Raw genomic sequence first — 20606 nt, forward strand, 5'->3', positions numbered from 1 at the left:
CAATGAATGGTTTAATCCAGTATGAAATGTCGAAATTCCATCAGTTTTCTTTCCTTCAGAGACATAATAGGGCTAATTTGGTAAGTAGGACCTACTATCATATATTCATCATCTTTATTCTTAATTTTATTCTTATTTTTAATTAAAATTGTGAAATTTTATGTCCCATTTAATATTTAAGGTCATATTTTACACTGTTTAGGTCATATTTGACATAATTTTGGGTCATAAGTGCATGCATATATTTATAGTTTTTAGGTCATAAAAATCCGGGCCCTATTAATTACAGTACATATTTTTGGGGGTAGTCTGGTTTATAAATGGTTGCGTTTATTAATATAAAGGCACTGTTCTACTAGAATGAAATGGTTATGTTACAGTTTTGATAATACGTAATTAGTAGTAGTAGTTGTGGGCATAGTAAAACAAGGAAACAAAGATCTCAAAACTAGATGTCACCAAAAGTACAGACACTAATTCTACTCCATGTATGTGCATGCAAGTTTGTGTGTGTGTGTGATATAGCTAATCTTTATTTTTCTTTTTGCTTGTATTTCAGGATGACTTCCTACTTAGACATTATGACAAAGGTCCATGTAAGAACAAACTTGGTCATTCTCGAGCTTCAGTTATCTGGCATCGAACACAAGTGATTGGAATCTTCGCTGGGTTTGGGATCCTGTTGCTAGTGGCATCTCCTCTCCTCCTCCTAGCCGCACCATGTATTGTTTGCTGCAAGTGTCGAGTCTGCAGTGGAAGTAGCAAACTGGATTCAGAGGATGAAATGCAGGAAGAATCAGCATCTTGAAGTGTAATTTACTGTTAACATTATAGTTTTAATATTGAATCACTTCTTGAAGAACCAACACACTCACTGAGCCTTGAAGATGAGAATTGTCGTGAAATTTACCATACATATTAATCCCATAACCAGTTGTGTTTGTCTACATTTTTCTTTTCTATCAAGTATGCGCTACACACAAAAGCATGCCTGTAGACTGACTCTGGTGTCTTCTTCATCAATGCATCTGCATTGAATGTACTTAAATCGATAGATCTGAAATTTTCATTCACCCATAATGAAATACTGAGCAAGTCAGTATTTTGTTATCCTGCAGTTTCCATAAACTTGCATATGCTACCAGCTGTTTGATACTATTGCCAATTCTTAGAAAAAGACACCTTGAGCCATCACATTGCTTGACATTCAAGTGAATATCAATTCCATGAAGTGTAACCACTTCAGTATAAAAATATACAAGTACACCTTTACATGTTTCAACCAGCATTGGCCACTGTCAGAAGGTTCTAGCAGGTACACCGTTTTCATTTTCTACTGAAGTGTCCTGTCAGTTTTCTGTAATTTAGTTTTTGCATACCTCTTCTCTTTTAATTCTGGTTTCTTAATTAGTGACTCACCCATTGTGATTAATGAAGCATTGATGTCTGGCACTGTATAAATTGCTACTTTCTCAAGCTGTTAATTTTTATTCTTCACTTCTACAGATATTAACATCTTCACTTTTGGTTCTTTTTGTTCATTTAACCAGAGTGGCAAATTTTCTCTATATAATGCAGATAATTTCGGTCAAAGAATGAGATGATGAAGCCTTTTGTTAGGTAGTCGTTAGCATATGTTTCAACAGTTTTTTCGGTAAGTCTTCAGTTCATGACTGCAGTAAATTATTTTGAAGTAGATCACAACATGTTAATCTTAGTCTCAGTTCATGAAAATCTATGTCAGTAACCAGGTCTTAGCTGCAATAGTTCTTTCCTTTTTGGAGTAATGTCTCAAAATCGGCTCAAGATGGGGTGGAGTGTTCAGTTTGATAATATTGTACTTCTGGCCTTGAAGTAGGAAACAGGAAAACTTGGCTAAAGGAACACATGTTATTTGCAAGTTAAGTTATGAAAACGCTTTCTTATTTCACTACTTCATTAACACAGTGTGCTCAGTGTTCACTGAAATGAACCTTTAAAAGCAATGTTGAATGTTTTGTTTAAAAGTTTAAATGTGAAACATTGAGACATCTTCAAGATGCTGGCACAGTAAATCTTTGTAACCTGTTAATATGGTATCACCCTTGCCACTTAATGTACACAGACATGCTGCATATCATAGCAGCATGCTACTTGTTTGATGTGAGAGCCAGTATAGCTTAGTCAGTATAATGACTGGCTACAGGCTGGATGACCAATGGGCCAGAGTTCAAGTCACAGTGGGGCAAGAATTTTCACACCTCCCATGTCGTCCAGACTGGCTCTGGGACCCACCCAGCCTCCTACCCAATGGGAAAGAGCGCCTCTTTCTCAGGTGGTAAAGTGGCAGGGGCATGAAGCTAACCACTCACCTCCAGCTAGAGCCAAGGTCAAGAAAGCGTGGATGTATACATTCACTCCCACATACACCTTCATGGCATAGTACTTAATTAGTTAAACACAGAGTCAAATTTACTTTTTACTTGTTTGAAGCTGTAGTATAGCTGTCAGTATTCCATTGATGACAAATTTCATGAGGTGGTGCTTTGATGAACTTTAAATTCCATAAATATGTGAAATTTAAATATCTACTCTACTCTGAACCTTAATTAATGTACCATTAGTTTTTATATGAAGCGTCTAGAGCTTAGTTATGTTTATGTGCAACAGTGTGTAATGTTAAACCTGAAAGAATGTGTGACTTATTTATAAAATTCATACAGTTTCAATGGGCTCAGAATTATTTTTTTGCACACTTCATGATATGTGGCTGACACCTGTGATGAGTTTCAAACAAATCCCAGGCGTTACGTATAACATTTTACCTGTGTATAAGTGAAGCTTTGCAATGAGCTCATGAATGTTTTGATGCATTGTCAAAGACTTTATTCAGGAAAAGTTTCGTAGACATGCCTTTTTTACACTGTTATATACCGATTTGTTAACGCTCCATATTTAAACAAGTGTAATGTAATTCTTTTCTTTAGTAGTGCTAGCACCAGGTGATGAATTCCGCCAGCAGAAGAGATGTCACCTGTTGAAGCTCTAGTTGTCGAAAATAAAGGATGAGGTATGGCGTAGGTCAGCAAAAAGATCTAAGTCTTTCTGGATGCTGAAGAGACGACAAAGTTTTACTAGACTCCTCAAAGACACAGTAGATACAGAAGATACAGATGTGAGGGTCCACGACCCAGATAACAACTCCTAACGTCGGCGAACAGAGATTCGTTCAGCAACGTGATCAGTAAGTCTGATGTCGTCCCATCGGAAGGTTCTGTACTTATAGTAATAATCTGGGCGTTGGCTCGGTCAAAGGCCCGGGCACATGACAGTGGATTCTGACGCAATCTGGATTACACGAGGCAGATGCTCGTATTAGAGAGATTTCGTTAATACGCCCCAGATCAGGACCAAAGTACAGGCACGTGGAGCGACAGTCATAAGCAGCACGTGCTATGTTTGGGACATTTAAGCGCCTTAACCTTAGAGGATCTAAGGTTATCGATCTCTTGTTTCTTCATTGAGAAAAACAGCTGTCTTACAAACTCTTACTGAAAGCGGATACAATATAATTAAATATATCATTACTTTAGGTCTTAGAGAGTTTACCTATACATGTGGTATCCTCTCTTTACAGGTTGACCTTATTGATAAATTTATATTAGTGACATAATTGGTTTCACCTCATTATAGGTGTTAAAGATATGTAATTACAATTCACATATTACACCTCCCTTCCTCTAAAAAGTTTTTGCCTATTTGGTGAAAACTTTTCCTTTTTACTCTTTAACGGAACATTCTTCTGCTCCTTGTTCTAGTTGATATAGGTTCTGATTCTTCCATATCTGAACTTTCAGCATGGACTTTCCTAGGTTGTTCTGTTACGACGTCGCCTATCTCGGGTAATGATTTCAAGGATATGGCGGGAGAGGTATTCGTTTTTGAGTACTCTACTTTAGAACCGTTGTAATTGTAAATGCTCACACAGCATTTATCTTGGGCTTGTTGCCAACAATCCCTTGGGGTCCACTTTTCCCAAATCCAAAAGAAACCATTTCTGCAGCATTTACAACAACAGCAGCTGCAGCAAATGCACATAACAATTATGCCAATTATTGTCATTGTTGCCCCCCAGGATGTTGCAACTGTGTAAAACCTTTGGTTCTGCTTAATTTCTTGGTCTTTTATCATTTGTTGTACCTCCTCTGTTTGTTTACTTGCGACTCTCAGGTCGTCTATTGAAGACATGATATTTACTAATGGAGTATGCAAAGGTAAGTCTTCAAAGTTTACATCTTTTAAATCTTCGAAGCAACAATCAAAATTTACAGGAACATATGGTACATAATCACTTGTTGAGTTTGTTACCATTGATGACATTGCACATAGGGTTACATAGGATGAGTATCCTTTACACTCGGGTTTCAAGGTTAATTTACCCTTGTTTTGTATTTTTACCGTTGTTGTTTCATGAGGACATAGGATGGTAAAGGTTTCTACATCTGGATTCACGAACAGCCATTGGTTGCTTAAATGTAGAGGTATCCAGAGAGTTTTACTGAGTTTGAAAAATCTGTACTCACAACTGTCTGGGATCCTCGTCGTTGATGGATGTAGCAGTGTTGCTTCGCAGTCCACCTCTGGGATGTACGTGTAAATAGGAATCTCTTCCCTACATACATAAGTGATCTCGTTTGGTTGAAAACAACCTGACAACTCATTAGTTGTCATTTTCCCAAAATGTTGCCTTAAGGCATCACTGAACATATACTCTTTATTGAAATTTATGTAACTATAGGTAGATTCTTGTCGTTTCACCATGACAGGAAAAGGTAGTAACTTATACAATTGATATATGGTGGGTGAAAACAAAGGAATTTCCAATACATAAACCAAATATTGCTTGTATGAATAGGTTTTAGGGGTTATTATCTTCTGTAATTCAGGGAAAGGAAAGTTAGGGTAATCCAATCCGCTAGGCAGTTTCTGGCTTCCCAACAAGTTTTTTATCTTTTCTGCGGTTATTAACTGTGGTTGCATGGAACCTTGCCCTGCGTGGACAAAGGCGTCAATCAGTATCTCAAATGAGTGTTGACTCTCGTCAACACCCCTCTGTATCAAACGAAATTGCTCATTGATCAAGTTTACGTTTTCAATTTCTTCTTCTAACTCATTTATCTTATGTGTACTGAAGTTAAGTAATTTGTCTAAGCCTTCCTTCAAAACCTTTTCATTCTGATTTACTTTTTGCAATGTTGAATTTACTGAGGTGATGGTGGTTTTTATAATCGTCATTTGTTCATTAGACAAGTGCAAAAATTCTTTTTGTTCTTTCTCTAGTTCATTTATGTGCTTATTGTAGTTCTTCGCATCTGATTGCGTTAGTGTTCCAAATAGAATTTTCGAAACTTCGCCCACAAAATTTAAAGCGCCTCGTTTTGATCTCTTTGATTTCTGAGTGTTGTCTACCCAATATTCTGCTACCAAATCTTTTAAGTTGTCTATGTATCTACCTTTTGACCTCATATATTGCCCGAAAGCTGCGCAATCAGTATAATGATACCAATTTTTGTCTTTAACTTTCTGGCAAAAGTCCATAACTTTCCTTTGATGAATTTTTGTCTGCTTCCATAATTCGCGAGTTGGTTCCAAATTTATATAAGTAACCACTTTCCATTTCATGGGATAAAATAGTAAAGTCCCTACTTCATCAAAATATATTCCTGTCTCTGACTGCACTTCCTCGATGTTTTGAGCTTGTAGTAGTTTCCACCATATAATTAGTGTGATTATTAGCGCCCACCTAAGTGTCTGCATTCTCTGAAATTGAATGAAAAAAGTAAGGTTTCAATCTGTTAATATGAACTTCCTGATGCCTCCTTTTACCTAGTTCTTGAATAACGGCATTAGAACCTTGAATTTTCTTTATCTCATATGGCCCCTTCCACAACGGGTCCAACTTTTGTCTATTCTCTATTCTCAACAAGGCTAAATCATTTTCTTTAAATTCATAACTATTGGACTTCACTTTCTGTCCTTGTGACTCTTTAAATTTTATTAATCTCTCTTTTGCTAATTGCTGACAAGTCTGCATTTTTTGTTTAATCTCTAACACTATATCATCAAAATTGTAAATAGGTTGAGGTTGTCGTTGTAGTTTTCCTGGGATGTTTGCAACTCTCCCAAACAGTACTTCGTAAGGAGTGTACTTCGTAATTGAATGAGGTGTCGTGTTGTACGTGAAACAAGCAAAAGGTAACCATTCGTCCCAGTCATTTAGTTTCTTATCACAGAAGCAACGTAAATAATTGGTAAGAGTCTTGTGTGTCCTTTCTAAGGCTCCGTTGCTCTCTGGGTGGTATGCTGTTGTGCATACTTTCTCAATTTGGAATAACTTACAAATTCGCTTAAAAACGTCACTCATAAAATTAGATCCCTGATCTGTCACAATTTCTGTGGGGATTCCATAACTTAATATAATATTCTTAACAAAAACATCAGTGACTTCATCTGCTGTTTGATTCTGCATAGGTATAACTATAAAATATTTGCTAAGATTGTCTTGACATGTCAGAATGTATTTCATGCCAGTTTCCGTTGTAGGTAAAGGTCCTACCACATCTAAGTATACCTTTTCCCATGGGATGTTCCTTGTGTCTGTAACTGTCAAAGGTAATTTGATGTTGGGACGTGTTTCTTTATTTAACTGACACGTCTTGCATTCTCGTATGTACTTTATCACGTCTTGTTCTAACCCAGGCCATGAAATGTATAATTTTATACGTTCTATTGTTCTTTGGATACCTTGGTGACCTCCTACGGGACAGTTGTGCATTTCTGCAATAATTTTCTGCTTTCTTTCATTAGTTATTTCTTCTACATTCACATTGAAACACTGAATTGGATAGCGACTTAAGCTATCTGCATTGCAGTTCCTATGCCCTGCTCTGTATTGAATCTCATAATCGTATTCTTCCAACAATAATTTCCACCTCATCAGTCGTGAACTCGGGTCTTTTACGTTAAATATCCATGTCAAACCCTTATGGTCTGTCACTATCTGGAATTTGCGTCCTAACAAATACGGTCTAAAATGTTTGCATGCCCATACTATAGCTAAAAGTTCTTTTTCCACTGTTGCATAATTTAACTCTGCTTTGTTTAATGTTCTGCTAGCGTACGCTATTGGTTTGTCTTGTCCTAACTTGCCTTGACTAAGGATAGCGCCTATTGCATATCCACTAGCATCTGTCGTTAAAATGAAAGGCTTACTAAAATCGGGGTATTGTAATAAAGGAGTATTGGTTAGCTTAATTTTCAATAGATCGAAACTTGTTTGTTCTTTTTCTGTCCAGTTCCACTCATTTTCTTTCTTTAATAAGTTTGTTAAAGGTCTGGCAATTGCGCTGAAATCAGCTATAAATTTACGATAATAGCCTGCAAGACCTAAAAATGATTTTACATCTTTTTGTGATTGTGGTATTGGAAATTTCACTACTGCCTCAATCTTTTTATCATCTGGTTTAACACCTTCGGCTGTAACTATATGACCTAGATAACTCAATTCTTCCTTCAAAAATTCACACTTATCTGGTTCGATCTTTAAGTTAGATTCGTGAAGTTTTTCAAAAACAGCCCGTAGTTTGGAATTGTGTTCTTCTAAGGTTTCCCCTATAATCAAAATATCATCCATGTATACTAAACATCTGTTTCCAATCAATTCAGATAATACGTTATTCATCATACGTTGGAATGTACTAGGAGCTGACTTTAAACCAAACGGCATTCTCTTATACTCAAAGTGCCCATCTGCTGTACTAAAAGCAGTTTTACACCTATCTTCTTCAGCGATTGGTACTTGTAGGTAACCGCTGGCGCAATCTAATGCCGTAAAATACCTGGCTCTTCCTAGTTTGTCTAATATGTCCTGAATATTAGGTAGTGGGTAGCTATCACCAACCGTGACTTCGTTTAATTTTCTAAAGTCTACGCAAATTCTCCACTTTCGTTTTCCTGACGCATCCAATTTTTTAGGTACCACTAGTAATGGGAAATTCCATCCACTGTTACTGGGTGTCACTATATCTTCCTCTAACATCTGTGTCACTTGTCTTTTTATCTCTTGTTGCTGTGCCTCCGGTAACCTGTAATTTCTCAATGTAATAGCCTTACCTTTTGGAATGGTCGGTGTCGGAATCGTGTGTTCTGCCGCTGATGTAGCAGTCAGCGAGTCCCCAGGTAGTTTGAATATATCTACGTATTCTTCGCAGATCTTCCTAATGTCACTTGCCCCTTCTGTGATGTGGTCTAGTCTTAAATTTTCCTTCAGTAATTGCAACCTCTTTATTCTATTCGTTTGGTTTTTGAAATTTTGCCTGTGCAACATAGTAGGTGGTTTCTCTAGTTTGGGATCTGCCGTCATACATATTGGCTTATCAGTTAAATTCATCACTAAACATGGAAATTCAAAAGTTTCACAATTAACTAAACTAGCTGCACAAATTAACCCTGGTTGAAGGATCTGGTGTTCGATAAAGCGAACTCCCTTTTCAAGTGTCTTACATTTTATAACCTGCTCACTATATGGAGGTATTATGACTGGTGTTTTCTTCTGAAAACCATACCCTGCATTATCCAACCAATCTTGTCCAAGGATAATGTCTAAATTCCTCGGCAGACTGTCAACAACATAGCATATTTGATATAAAGGTTCTAATGTGTTTTCAATTCTTAATTTTACTTTCCCTTTTATCTCCATTTGTTTTCCTGTTACACCGCATATTCGAAGGTTCTTATCCTTCTCCTTACTAAATTTTATCAACGATGATTCTTTTACTAAGGATACTTGCGATCCTGTATCTAAGAGAGCGACCCCTAACTCCCCTTTTAATTCTCTGCTCACTACGTATACTTCATAGTGGCCTAATAAATCATCTCTCATAATTTTCGTGGAATTGACTCCTGCAATCCCCAATTGATCATCCCTGATGATTCCAGGTGAATCCTCATGACCATCCCCGATGATCCCTTTTGAATCCCCTACGGCCTCGTCAGACCTTAAAAACTCAGAAGCGTCCTTCTGGCTTAACACAACATCTTTATTATTTACACCGCAACCTATCGGGCAGGTGATTCTCGGTTGCGCAGAACACCCTACTGCCCATTTCCCTGAGAGCCCCTTGCTCTACAATCCTTACTAACATGCCCTATCCTGTGACATGTACCACATGTAGGCTTACTCCTACAATTAACTGCCAAGTGCCCTGCACGCTGACACCTATAACATTTCATCGAGGTTACTGCATGAACCTCCCTCTTTACTTGGGGTCTGTAATCTCTGCTTACTCCTCCATAACTCCCTGCGTTCGGCCAGTTCAAACTGTTTTGGTTCCCCTTGAATTTCTGTGATTTTACTTCACTTTCCTCCTGCAATGCTGTCTCTACGAGTTGGGCCAATGAATTTTCCTCCCCTTTTGCTTTAACAATATATTTGATCCTGTCATCTTTCAGTCCTGCTATGAAGGATCCTTTCATAAACTCTGATACTAGAATTGTCCCTCCATCGACAGCACGGGGATTTATTTTTTCGATTCTAGTTTTAGCTTCCCTCATCAGGTCTACTCCCATATTGTCTATCCTCGAGCCCCACTGAGCTACAGTTTCATTTACTCCTTGTCTTGTGGTAAATAACAAACTTGCATAGTACTCAAGGGTTCTCCTTACTGCGTAATTTTCCTCAAGTATAGCTTTGATCTGCTCCCACGTATTCCTCTCGGTCCTAGCTAACAGTCTGTCTTTAGCCTCTCCAGTAATTTTGGATTCTATGAACTTTAATAAAAGTGGTTGATGTAATGGGTGTACGACCTGTCTGGCTGCCTCAACTCCTTCACAAAATTCGCGTAAATGTTTAGGGTTCCCATCAAATGTCCTAGAAATCAGCTTGACTGCCTGAACCACAGATATAAACTCAATTTCCTCGTCTGCCATAGTGGTGTGGACTAACCTTTGGAAATAGAAGAACGAAGGGTGATCAGAAGGTCAAAGTTTGGAGAATTGAAGCTGTTCCCTCGGGTTGACTCCAAGCTCCTCTCGCGTTGACTGCTGCTTTCCGGCTCGTCACCTAGGCTGTCCCTCGAGATTCAGCAAAGGCCGCTAATGGAAGCTTCTGATCACTGGAATCTGCGGTTGTTCCTTCCGAGTATCCCGGGCCCTGGGCTTCCTCCGGAGCGTTGATTCCTCGAAATGGGCTCGAATCCGCCTCGGCGTCTTCAAGTCTCTCCGGCCCTTCCGGTTTACAACCTCTTTGTCGATTCTCGGTGTTGTTAGAATTCAATCAGCAACGACCTGTAGCACCTATCCCACCAACGCTGCCACCATGTAATGTAATTCTTTTCTTTAGTAGTGCTAGCACCAGGTGATGAATTCCGCCAGCAGAAGAGATGTCACCTGTTGAAGCTCTAGTTGTCGAAAATAAAGGATGAGGTATGGCGTAGGTCAGCAAAAAGATCTAAGTCTTTCTGGATGCTGAAGAGACGACAAAGTTTACTAGACTCCTCAAAGACACAGTAGGTACAGAAGATACAGATGTGAGGGTCCACGGCCCAGATAACAACTCCTAACGTCGGCGAACAGAGATTCGTTCAGCAACGTGATCAGTAAGTCTGATGTCGTCCCATCGTAAGGTTCTGTACTTATAGTAATAATCTGGGCGTTGGCTCGGCCAAAAGCCTGGGCACATGACAGTGGAATCTGACGCAATCTGGATGACACGAGGCAGATGCTCGTATTAGTGAGATTTCGGTTATACACCCCAGATCAGGACCAAAGTACAGGCACGTGGAGCGACAGTCATAAGCAGCACATGTTATGTTTGGGACATTTAAGCGTCTTAACCTTAGAGGATCTAAGGTTATCGGTCTCTTGTTTCCTCATTGAGAAAAACAGCTGTCTTACAAATCTTACTGAAAGTGAATACAATATAATTAAAGTACATTGTTACTTTAGGTTTTAGAGAGTTTACCTATACATGTGGTATCACTCTCTTTACAGGTAAACCTTATTGATAAATTTACATTGGTAACATAATTGGGTTCATCTCATTATAGGTGTTAAAGATATGTAATTACAATTCACATATTACACAAGCATATGTCAAAATTAAAAGAAAAAGGATATGGGACTAATATGTGTGATACATTTCGAAACTTCATCATAATCTGAGATGGTGAAGTATAAATTTTACTTTTAGATGTGTTGATTTTCCATGGAATGATTGCATTATTAAATGTTACATATATTTCTTATGTAATCCTTCTGTGACAATTTGACAAACTATTGCTTGAAGTTGTTTCATATATTGTACTTCAGGCAGGCGCAAAATAACACATGTACATTTCAGTGCCTTCATGGCAGAATAGTGTGGTGTGCAGTGACTGTATCTGAAACGTATAAGACTAAGTCATATTGAGTCTTTTTATCTCTGAAATATATAATGACAATATAAAAAGTGTTCTATTAATATTCATATATAGCAGTGTAGACTGTACACTTATTACTGTATGGTATTCCGTATCAGGTTTCCGTTACTGAAGGAAGACTTGGAGTAGTATTTATGTTCAGTTGATTACAGTATTTAATAAGAAGAGCTCTAACAGTGAAGTTATGTGATTCAGATATTGTAAAATATCGTATAAATGTTCTGAATTGAGTTTCATTACTGCAACGATAAAACAATGCAAATGATGTGTCATTGTATGTTTGCTGTATTTGAGATAATTTCTTGTGTTCACTTCAGTTAAAGTTTGCATGTTAAATGCTGATCAGTGTAATTGGAAAACTGTTAGATTTGAGGTTCCCATAGCAGTGATTATGAAGAGTACCATCTTTTGGGATGTGATGTTGTGTGGTGTAGTTTACCAACGTTTGGAGAAGCCACAGGAAGACTACATACCATCACAGCGCATAAGATGGTACTTTTCAACTGATAGATTATTGTTATAAGTTAGACTGGAAGAGGAAGAAGAAATGTTTCTTTTGCTCTTTGCAAGAATTCTTCAGTATTATGTATGGTAATACTATTGGATTTGATACGAAATAATGATCAAGTGATGTTTATTATACCAACAAGTGTCCACAAGTATACAGTTTTAGGTCGGTGTTAAATTTGTATCATATTTTGACTGATGGTTAACAAAATTAATTATAAACTCAACTTAATTTGTGTGTAAGTGATTGTAGATTAAGTGCGTAATGTATGTACATAGAAAAAGTTTGAATGTGCCCAGTAAAACGTATCTTCATGATTTGTATACATAACTTGCAGAAATAACATAACTTCTCACACTTCCATACCTGTGACCCATAAACTTTATTCTAACACTATTTCTCTCAGTCATTAGTGTGTATCATCATATAATAGGGTGATAAATGAGTAACGAACTTGAAAGGATTTTCAAGGAAATAGTCGTGGCCTAGTTTGAAGTGGGACTAAAGGAAAGCATGGAAGCTCTGTATAAGGGTATGTATTGGCCTGGGCAACATTGGAGTCTTGTACAACTTGACTAAGGTAAATTTATCCCTGTAACAGGGAGGCCCATAGGGTTGTGAGACATTGAGGCTCCCACAACTTCTAGACCGTCAGCTCACAGATGTCAGTAAAGTTGTCAGCCTTACACCCCGGCTGCCCTTTACCCCCCCCCGGAAGATTCCTGGTACTCATTTCTGTTAGAGGCTTAGTCAATCCCAGGGCCATAGTGCAGCTGGAAGGATTAGGTAAAATTGAAAAATCCAATGACCACATCAGGAATCGAACCCGCAACCTTCCAGCTTGTAGCATAGTGCTTAAACCAACTACACTACCCTGGGACACAACCTGAGTACAAGTCAGAAGCATTGCCACTTAAGCCAACATTTTTATATGTCAGCCCACAGACTTCTGTGAGGCATTGTTGCAAATATCACAGTGTAATATTCAATCAGAATTATTGTATCTTTATTGGCAATACCTTTACTGCATTGGCCATTTTCTTGATTGTACTCACCTTGGGACATTTATATATTAGCTTCAAGATGGCAGCTCATTTTTACAAAAGATGCCATTTAAGTAAAACAAATTGTAGGTTGCACATTTGGAAGTCAGCTTAACAAAACCTCCATAAAACAAAAGTCCTTAATATGAAATCCTGGTCCCCATAAGATACATGGTTTCACCTCAATACAAAGAAAATCCTTATGTAACAGATTTAAAAATGTGGGTCCTCTGAATTCTGCTCTGTAGGTTTTCCTGGGTACTGATTTTTATAAGAAAAAGTTTCATCATTGGTTTGGTTCTGTATAGGCGTGAAACTTGGTCTCTGACATTAAGGTAGGAACATAGATTAAGGGTATCATATTGTACTCTTTGAGAATAGGGTGCTGAGGAGAATATTCGGACCAGAGAGAGATGAAGTGACAGGAGGTTAGAGAAAACTGCATAATGAGGAGCTTCATAACTTGTACTCTTCTCAAAGTATAATTAGAATGATTAAGTCAATGAGAATGAGCTGGGCAGGGCATGTAGCACGAATGGGGAGAAGAGGAATGCATGTACAATATTGGTGGGAAAGCCAGAATGAAAGAGACCACTGGAAGACCAAGCCGTAGGTGGGTGGACAATATTAAAATGGATCTTCAAGAGATAGGATGGGATAGTATGGATTGGATTGGAGGGCTCTGGTGAACATGGTAATGAACCTTTGGGTTCCATAAAATGCTGGGAAATTCTTGAGTAGGTGTAGAATTGCTGGCTCCTCAAGAAGGGCTCAGCTTCATGAGCGAGTGAAGGTGCATGGTATATTTAGTTCTGGCTTCAAGAAGAAAATTTCGTTAGTTGGAGTCACCTGCTGCAATATCCTTCTAAGATAATTAAGTTGGTGTCATATCAGAGTGACTCCGTGCCCCCCCCCAGAAGAAAAGAACTGCCTTTTTATCAACCTTATTGCACAGTGTACAAGAAAAGCATGTGTATGGGCCCCATTAGATCATATAAGTTCACGCTCGATCAGTTCAGTGGCAGTCTTAACTTTTGAATGTACTGCCATGTAAAATTAAGTTATTACTTTTATGAAGCTGTTATTCTGGTTTACTTTTGACAATTAGAACTTTAAAGGTGAACCATGACATTAAATCAAACCAAAACTTTTAACTTCAAATTAGTGTCCTATAATTGTAGTTTCTTTAAGGATGCTCTCAGCATCTCATTCCATATAGCGTTCAAAGTTGCTGTTGTGTCATTCAGAGAGAGAGAGAATAAGTGAAGTTCATTAGCTCAGTCATCTAGGTTACAAGCTGTATTACAAAAGGATTGGGTTCTGATTCCCAGCAGGGGCAAGACATTCTTCTCTTTGAAATGTGCAGACTTCCTCTGGAGCCCACCCATACTCCTATACAGTGGACACCAGAGGATAAAGCTGCAGCGGTGAGAAGCTGACCACTCCCATCTAGTGCTGAGTCAGGTATACAGTTCACAGTACAAAGCATCAGAGTCAAATTGGCCGTAGTTATTCGATTGTTACATTAATGTACCTTACATTCTGGTTATTGTGGTAAATGGCCCAACATATTGCATGAATTTTTTATACTTATTTATGTTTTAATTTCAATTTACTGCTGTTTTTTTGATAAATGACTCAAGGTATAACGGGGTGTTCTAATTGACACAGAGGCAACATGATCCAAGGACATTTGTGGTACATTTAGGATCATTATATTATTATGGCCGATCCATTGTTTGCAGTACCAGCAGCAAAATTTTATTGTAGTTCCATTTTTTGCTATCCTCGGCAGCAACACATTGGATATATCAGCCAACTTTTTGGACAATTTTTACAGAAAAGCAGAGGAATGAGGCCTGCTACACAGCAGTAAAATAAATACAACTGGTCATACTGTAGCATGTAAGCTGTTGCTATGCAGTAGGTGGATAAACGGTGTTATGCAACCTGTTTCTAGGCAACAGATCTTAAACATGTTCCCACGGCAACGATTATGAACACAGCATATGAGTTACTGCTGGAAACGGTGTTTTCTACTTGGCCTGTACAAAGTGGTTATAAGAAAGACAATTTCGGTGATCCAGTTGAAAGTCACCATGTGAAGAAAAGAGTTAGTTGTTAGTTTTTAGTTGAAATTTGAGATCTGCACGGCTATGAAGAAAGGTGTTGAGCGCATGAAGCTGTTAGATGCCGTTGCCAAGGAGTGGCTGATGAAGACAAAGCAGCCTGGAAAAGTCTTAGAGGGTGCTCTGCTGATTTTTAAAGTGTGGAGATTAGCGACAGTGCTGTAATTACTTGCAGGTTTGAGTGGCGTGAGTGTTCAATAAATCCATTCACAAATTCATATCCTGTATATAGTCATGCCCCTAAATCGTGACTGTATATACAAGCCTCAAACTGACTTAAAAAGAGAGACCCTTTCTAGTTCCTTTATGATTCAGCCACGACTTATTTTTTTAATTCGCTTAGTGAGGGCTGGAGTCCAACTGGGTCCACTTGGCACGGCAGCCACTGATTGGCCTATTGTAGCCTGCCCCGGGTGATTATGATGATGGAGAATTTGGTGGAATGAAGATTGGCAGGGGAAACTGAAGTACTCGGAGAAAACCCGCCCCAGCACCACTTTGTCTACCGCACATCCCACTTGACCAGACCTGGGATCGAACCCGGGCCACCGCAGTGGGAAGCCAGCAACTAACCGCTTGAGCTATGGCACGGCCCTCAACCACGACTTGGTCATCTGTGATGACAGGCATGAAGTGGTTGTGCAGTAAGAAAAAAATATTACAGCTGTACATGTATATGCAAGCCCTGAACTGATGTAGATGGTGTATCTAGCCGTACCCTGGTTCACCCATGACTTAATAATGTGTGACTACAGGCAAGTAGTTGTATACGCTGGATTGATTGGGTGCAGATTACATGAAATGCTGGGAAGTCTGTGAGTGGCTGAGCAAGTGGCAGCTGTGCAAGAAGGTCTGAGCTCCAGGTAGTTAGTTACAGGTACGTCCAGTGATCCGTGGTGGAGGGAGGAAAGAAGTGAACCCTGCTTTATGATATTCATATGCCTGGAGGTTGGTGACACTGATTCGTTGTACTTTTTGACAGTTTATTACAAACGGGCCCCCCAAAAAATGTATACACACTAAAACGTACCAAATTTCTGCAGCTTTGTCCAACTCTTTGGTACATATCTGTCAAAGTATGTTGTGTCACATCCCAGAATACTGTAATCATAATTCTAGGCTGTAAGTTCTGATTTGGGTTTCACATGAAATTATGGCCACAGAATCCCTTGGGTGTCAGCCATGCCATATCTCAGGTATTTAGCCACTGGCTCTTCATGATGCAGTCCAGAATCAATTCATTTAATATGGGATTTGTGCTGCCAAAAGTGATACTGGAGCAGGTTGTATTCAAACCCACCGTGGCAGCTAATAATTCACAGCCAACTTTTTGAATATCGAGCAGTCTTATTGAATCAGATAAGCAAACCTGTGATGTCTTTCGGGAATAATTGAAATTATTTGTCTATACTTGGTTCAAGTAGTTCGAAAGCCTTACCATTAGATGTCGGGACTGCATGTTTATCTTTCCACTAACATGGCTGCATACCCCTGCTGACTACCATACCAAGCCAAGACAAAAATTTGGTCAATATCATTGGTTCCTCTGGTACAAAGCAATACTCAAACCCATATGGACCTTTGGAATTCATCAGATGCGGTTAGGGGGGGGGGGGCAGCCTCCATTTCCAACATCGAAATCCTCCAGCGCTTTCAATCCAAGACTCTCCGATCCATTCTGAATGCACCTTGTGTCATAAACAATTGGATCTGGGAACATCTACAAATGAACACAGTGCTCAACTTAATAAAATTAGAAAACCACACTAATGCACTAGCAGTGAACCTCCTAGACAATAGCGGCTCTATACATAGATTGAAAAGATACACCGTTCAAACTCTACCAGACAGAACTGAATGAAACCCCAATACAAGAATTACAATGATACCAAAGCGAACACAAAACATCGAGTATATGAGTTACGCCATTGGGCATAGCCCATTCACGAGCCCGTATTTATTGAACATAGCGGCTCTATACATAGACTGAAAAGATACACCGTTCAAACTCTACCAGACAGAACTGAATGAAACCCCAATACAAGAATTAAAATGATACCAAAGCGAACACAAAACATCGAGTATATGAGTTACGCCATTGGGCATAGCCCATTCACGAGCCCGTATTTATTGAACATAGCGGCTCTATACATAGACTGAAAAGATACACCGTTCAAACTCTACCAGACAGAACTGAATGAAACCCCAATACAAGAATTAAAATGATACCAAAGCGAACACAAAACATCGAGTATATGAGTTACGCCATTGGGCATAGCCCATTCACGAGCCCGTATTTATTGAACATAGCGGCTCTATACATAGACTGAAAAGATACACCGTTCAAACTCTACCAGACAGAACTGAATGAAACCCCAATACAAGAATTAAAATGATACCAAAGCGAACACAAAACATCGAGTATATGAGTTACGCCATTGGGCATAGCCCATTCACGAGCCCGTATTTATTGAACATATTCATTTATTGCAGGCACTGCAGATGATGTATACTGAATGTGAAGAAAAAAAAATTTCGAATGTACCCATCTCCATGATGATATCATGTGCCGTTGTAATTTTTTGTCAATAGATGGTACCACATACTTAGTAAAGTCAAGTAAATCATATGTCGTGTTTTTATCCTCATTATGGTATATCGTATTTACTATTTTTCATCGTATATAATTGCGTTTAGTTACTTTTAGATACTCATTAGGCACTATTATATAATAGTAATCGCGTATTTGACTGCCATACTGTGCTCTTCCGGTTGCAGCTAATCATTGTATCTGGCACGAAGTGTTTAAGTGCCTTGCTTTGACGAGAGACTTGTTATTTGTCTTTGATATTTTAAATAATTTTACTCGTATGTTTTCTTAAAAAATAGTTTATGGCCGTTCAATTACACATTCCTTCCAAGAATTTAATTATGTTTCAGGATTTGTGACAGGAGCGATTCGATCGAAAGTTGACACATCGCTCAAGAGGAGGGAAATCGTTTTAAAATGAGGTGAATAAGGTACCAGAAATATTAATGCGAATTATGTACTTGATTGCAGTCTTAGTGTTATGTGTAACTGTATTGTGTTTTGCAGCTTGCCACGGGCTCAAATGCAGTCCCTGAATGGAAAACGACCAAATTCCCAAAGAGTGCAACAAGAAGCATCACCCACGCAACATGATGATTTGATTAGATATATATGTGACTGTAAGTTATGTCATGTGGTATATTTTTAGTGTGTACAGTATTGCCACTGTTGCCTTGATTTTTGTTTTATTTGTAAAATGCAAGTAGAGCATGACAGTAAGCTTGTAGGCCATATGCCGATTTAGGTATTTTCCTTATTGATGATTGTTAAGCAGGTCGTTCTGGAAATATATGTATGCTGTTAATAGTTCGAAACTAATCAATATTAGAGTTTGGAGGCATAAACTATAAAGCAAAAGTAATTTATTTTCACTGAGTTTTTTTCTCATCATACACATAGAACATGAAAATGCGGTTACAGGGCTATGTCCATTGATGCACGTAGCACTAGTTTATGTCATAAAATACCCTTATATTCCAAAATCAGCCACTTTCAGCCTTCTCATTTGCTGGAAGGTACTATGGTAAAGTTGTTCATGTGCCCAACTAATTAAGCACTACCCCATGAAAGCATATGGGGGAGTGGATGTGTAGTTCCACATTTCCTTGACCTTGGCACTAGTTGGAGGTGAGTGGTCAGCTTCACGCCCCTGCCGCTTTACTCCCAGGGAAAGAGCCCACGGTACCCATGGATGGTAGGCTGGGCTGGCTCCAGAGCCGTTCTCGATGACATGGAGAAGAGAAAATTCTTGACCCCTATCAGGACTCAAACTCCAGCCCCTCCATCATCCAGCCTGTAGCCTGTCGCTCTACCAACTGCACTCTACTGGCTCATAGAAGGTACTATGGAGTGGTACAAAATGTGAATTGAAATTTAAGTTTCAGGAAGTTAGCACCACCAGGCATTCATATTTCATTATATGTCCCTCACTGTTAGGGCATAGGGGATGGAGTGGAGGTATAGTTCCACCATTCTTTCCCATAGCACGGGGTGGTGGTGAGTGGGCAGCTTCATGCCCTGGCTGCTTTACTCCCAGGACCCATTGAATAGGAGGCTGGAACCTTATTGTTCAATGCTATATATGAGCTATTGAAAGCATTGTTACCATCTACTTGTTTTAGATTTGACAAGCTCTCATCTCGTAGGAATGAATCCATTTTTACTTTTTTTTGGAGATCAAAATACATTAATATAAGTCTTTTCCATGTATATTACTATTAAACTACATTAATGATTATGGACCCCCTCACCACCTTATCGTGGTGAGGGGGTTTGAGTATGCCAAGGACCCTGAGAGCTATACCAGCGGTAGCGTAGCTACTGGCAGGGCCTCCCTTGCTGGACAGGTCAAAGGGTAGGCATCAGACGAAGAGAGACACCAAAAACCAAAAACTGATGCCGGAAGCAGCGTCATCAGCAGCGACTTGAAGCACAGAACAAATGATGCTCGAGATGGTTCAAGTTCGTATAGCAACAGGCGTGACCAGAGTGGTTTGAACGGCTGTTGTACTGCGATGTGGAAAGCAAATGGAAAAACTACCACATTATCACTTTTCCTGGACAGTCTCTTTCCAAAAACAGAAGATCACATTAAGTGGAGGAACTGTTTTGGAAGAGACTGTGGACCTGTCATCTGACAGTTACTGATCAATCAATCAATCAATGATTATGGCTTAAACCTGTTAGAAATATTGCTTATTCTATACATCTGCTTATCAGTAGCCAATATTACAGAATTCTTCATTGAGATAATCTTCTATTGAATAATGGCACCCCTTAGTAAGTCCTTAAGTTTCTTTTAAGCTGATTTTTGTTATCTGTTTTATGTTGTTAAGGAATTTGGTATAGAAGATTTTTATTTGAGCATGCTGTTACATTGATGTATCACTCACTCATTCACTTCCGTCTTTAATGCAACTAAAAAAATTCATAGTCTTTCCCTAATTTAAAATAACATTAAACTCATAATCATTTGCTACATGTTTCAGCCATACTTGGCCATCTTCAGACAGTTGTTCACTTTTTGAAATCTGTTGCACTGGACTATATCTTAATATATTTTAATGTTGTTGCATTATTGTTGTTAACCCTAAAATACTGTAACGTGTTTCGTTACTGATCCCACTTCTGACACCAGTGTAACGTGTTTACGTTACTGAAGACGCCGTAGAGATGGTTAATTGGTTTATTTAACAATCTACAAATAACGGCTACAATTAATTATCACAATGTTACGGGTTTCCACACTTTACAAACCCTAGAACAAAATCTCTTCACACTCTCTTCGAGAGTCTTCACGTACTAATAATGCGGGAGCTATACAAGTCTCCCTGAATTACACACTCCAGATATGACTGGTTATCACTGGTTATCGCACAC

General features: G+C 38.8%; 2 protein-coding genes across 3 annotated transcripts in view; both read left to right on the plus strand.

Moving 5' to 3' along the window:
- The window catches only part of LOC111872553, a 192711-nt gene extending 180424 nt beyond the window's left edge, over positions 1-12287 (plus strand). Inside the window, exons 6-8 of one of the 2 annotated variants that reach the window (XM_023866586.2) lie at positions 560-811; positions 2967-3223; positions 9969-12287. In XM_023866586.2, the coding sequence (XP_023722354.1) occupies positions 560-808 (249 nt within the window). In that variant the 3' untranslated portion in view covers positions 809-811; positions 2967-3223; positions 9969-12287. The remainder of the gene's footprint in view (positions 1-559; positions 812-2966; positions 3224-9968) is intronic. The other variant, XM_023866587.2, reaches the window with a different exon arrangement.
- A 5601-nt stretch (positions 12288-17888) lies between these two features.
- LOC111872552 (MAPK regulated corepressor interacting protein 2-like) overlaps positions 17889-20606 on the plus strand; it is a 14831-nt gene continuing 12113 nt past the window's right edge. Inside the window, exons 1-2 of the mRNA XM_023866585.2 lie at positions 17889-18148; positions 18234-18346. Of these exons, the coding sequence (XP_023722353.1) occupies positions 18144-18148; positions 18234-18346 (118 nt within the window). The 5' untranslated portion in view covers positions 17889-18143. The remainder of the gene's footprint in view (positions 18149-18233; positions 18347-20606) is intronic.

Source organism: Cryptotermes secundus, unplaced genomic scaffold, assembly GCF_002891405.2.
Source record: "Cryptotermes secundus unplaced genomic scaffold, Csec_1.0 scaffold871, whole genome shotgun sequence".
Classification (NCBI taxonomy): Eukaryota; Metazoa; Arthropoda; class Insecta; order Blattodea; family Kalotermitidae; genus Cryptotermes; species Cryptotermes secundus.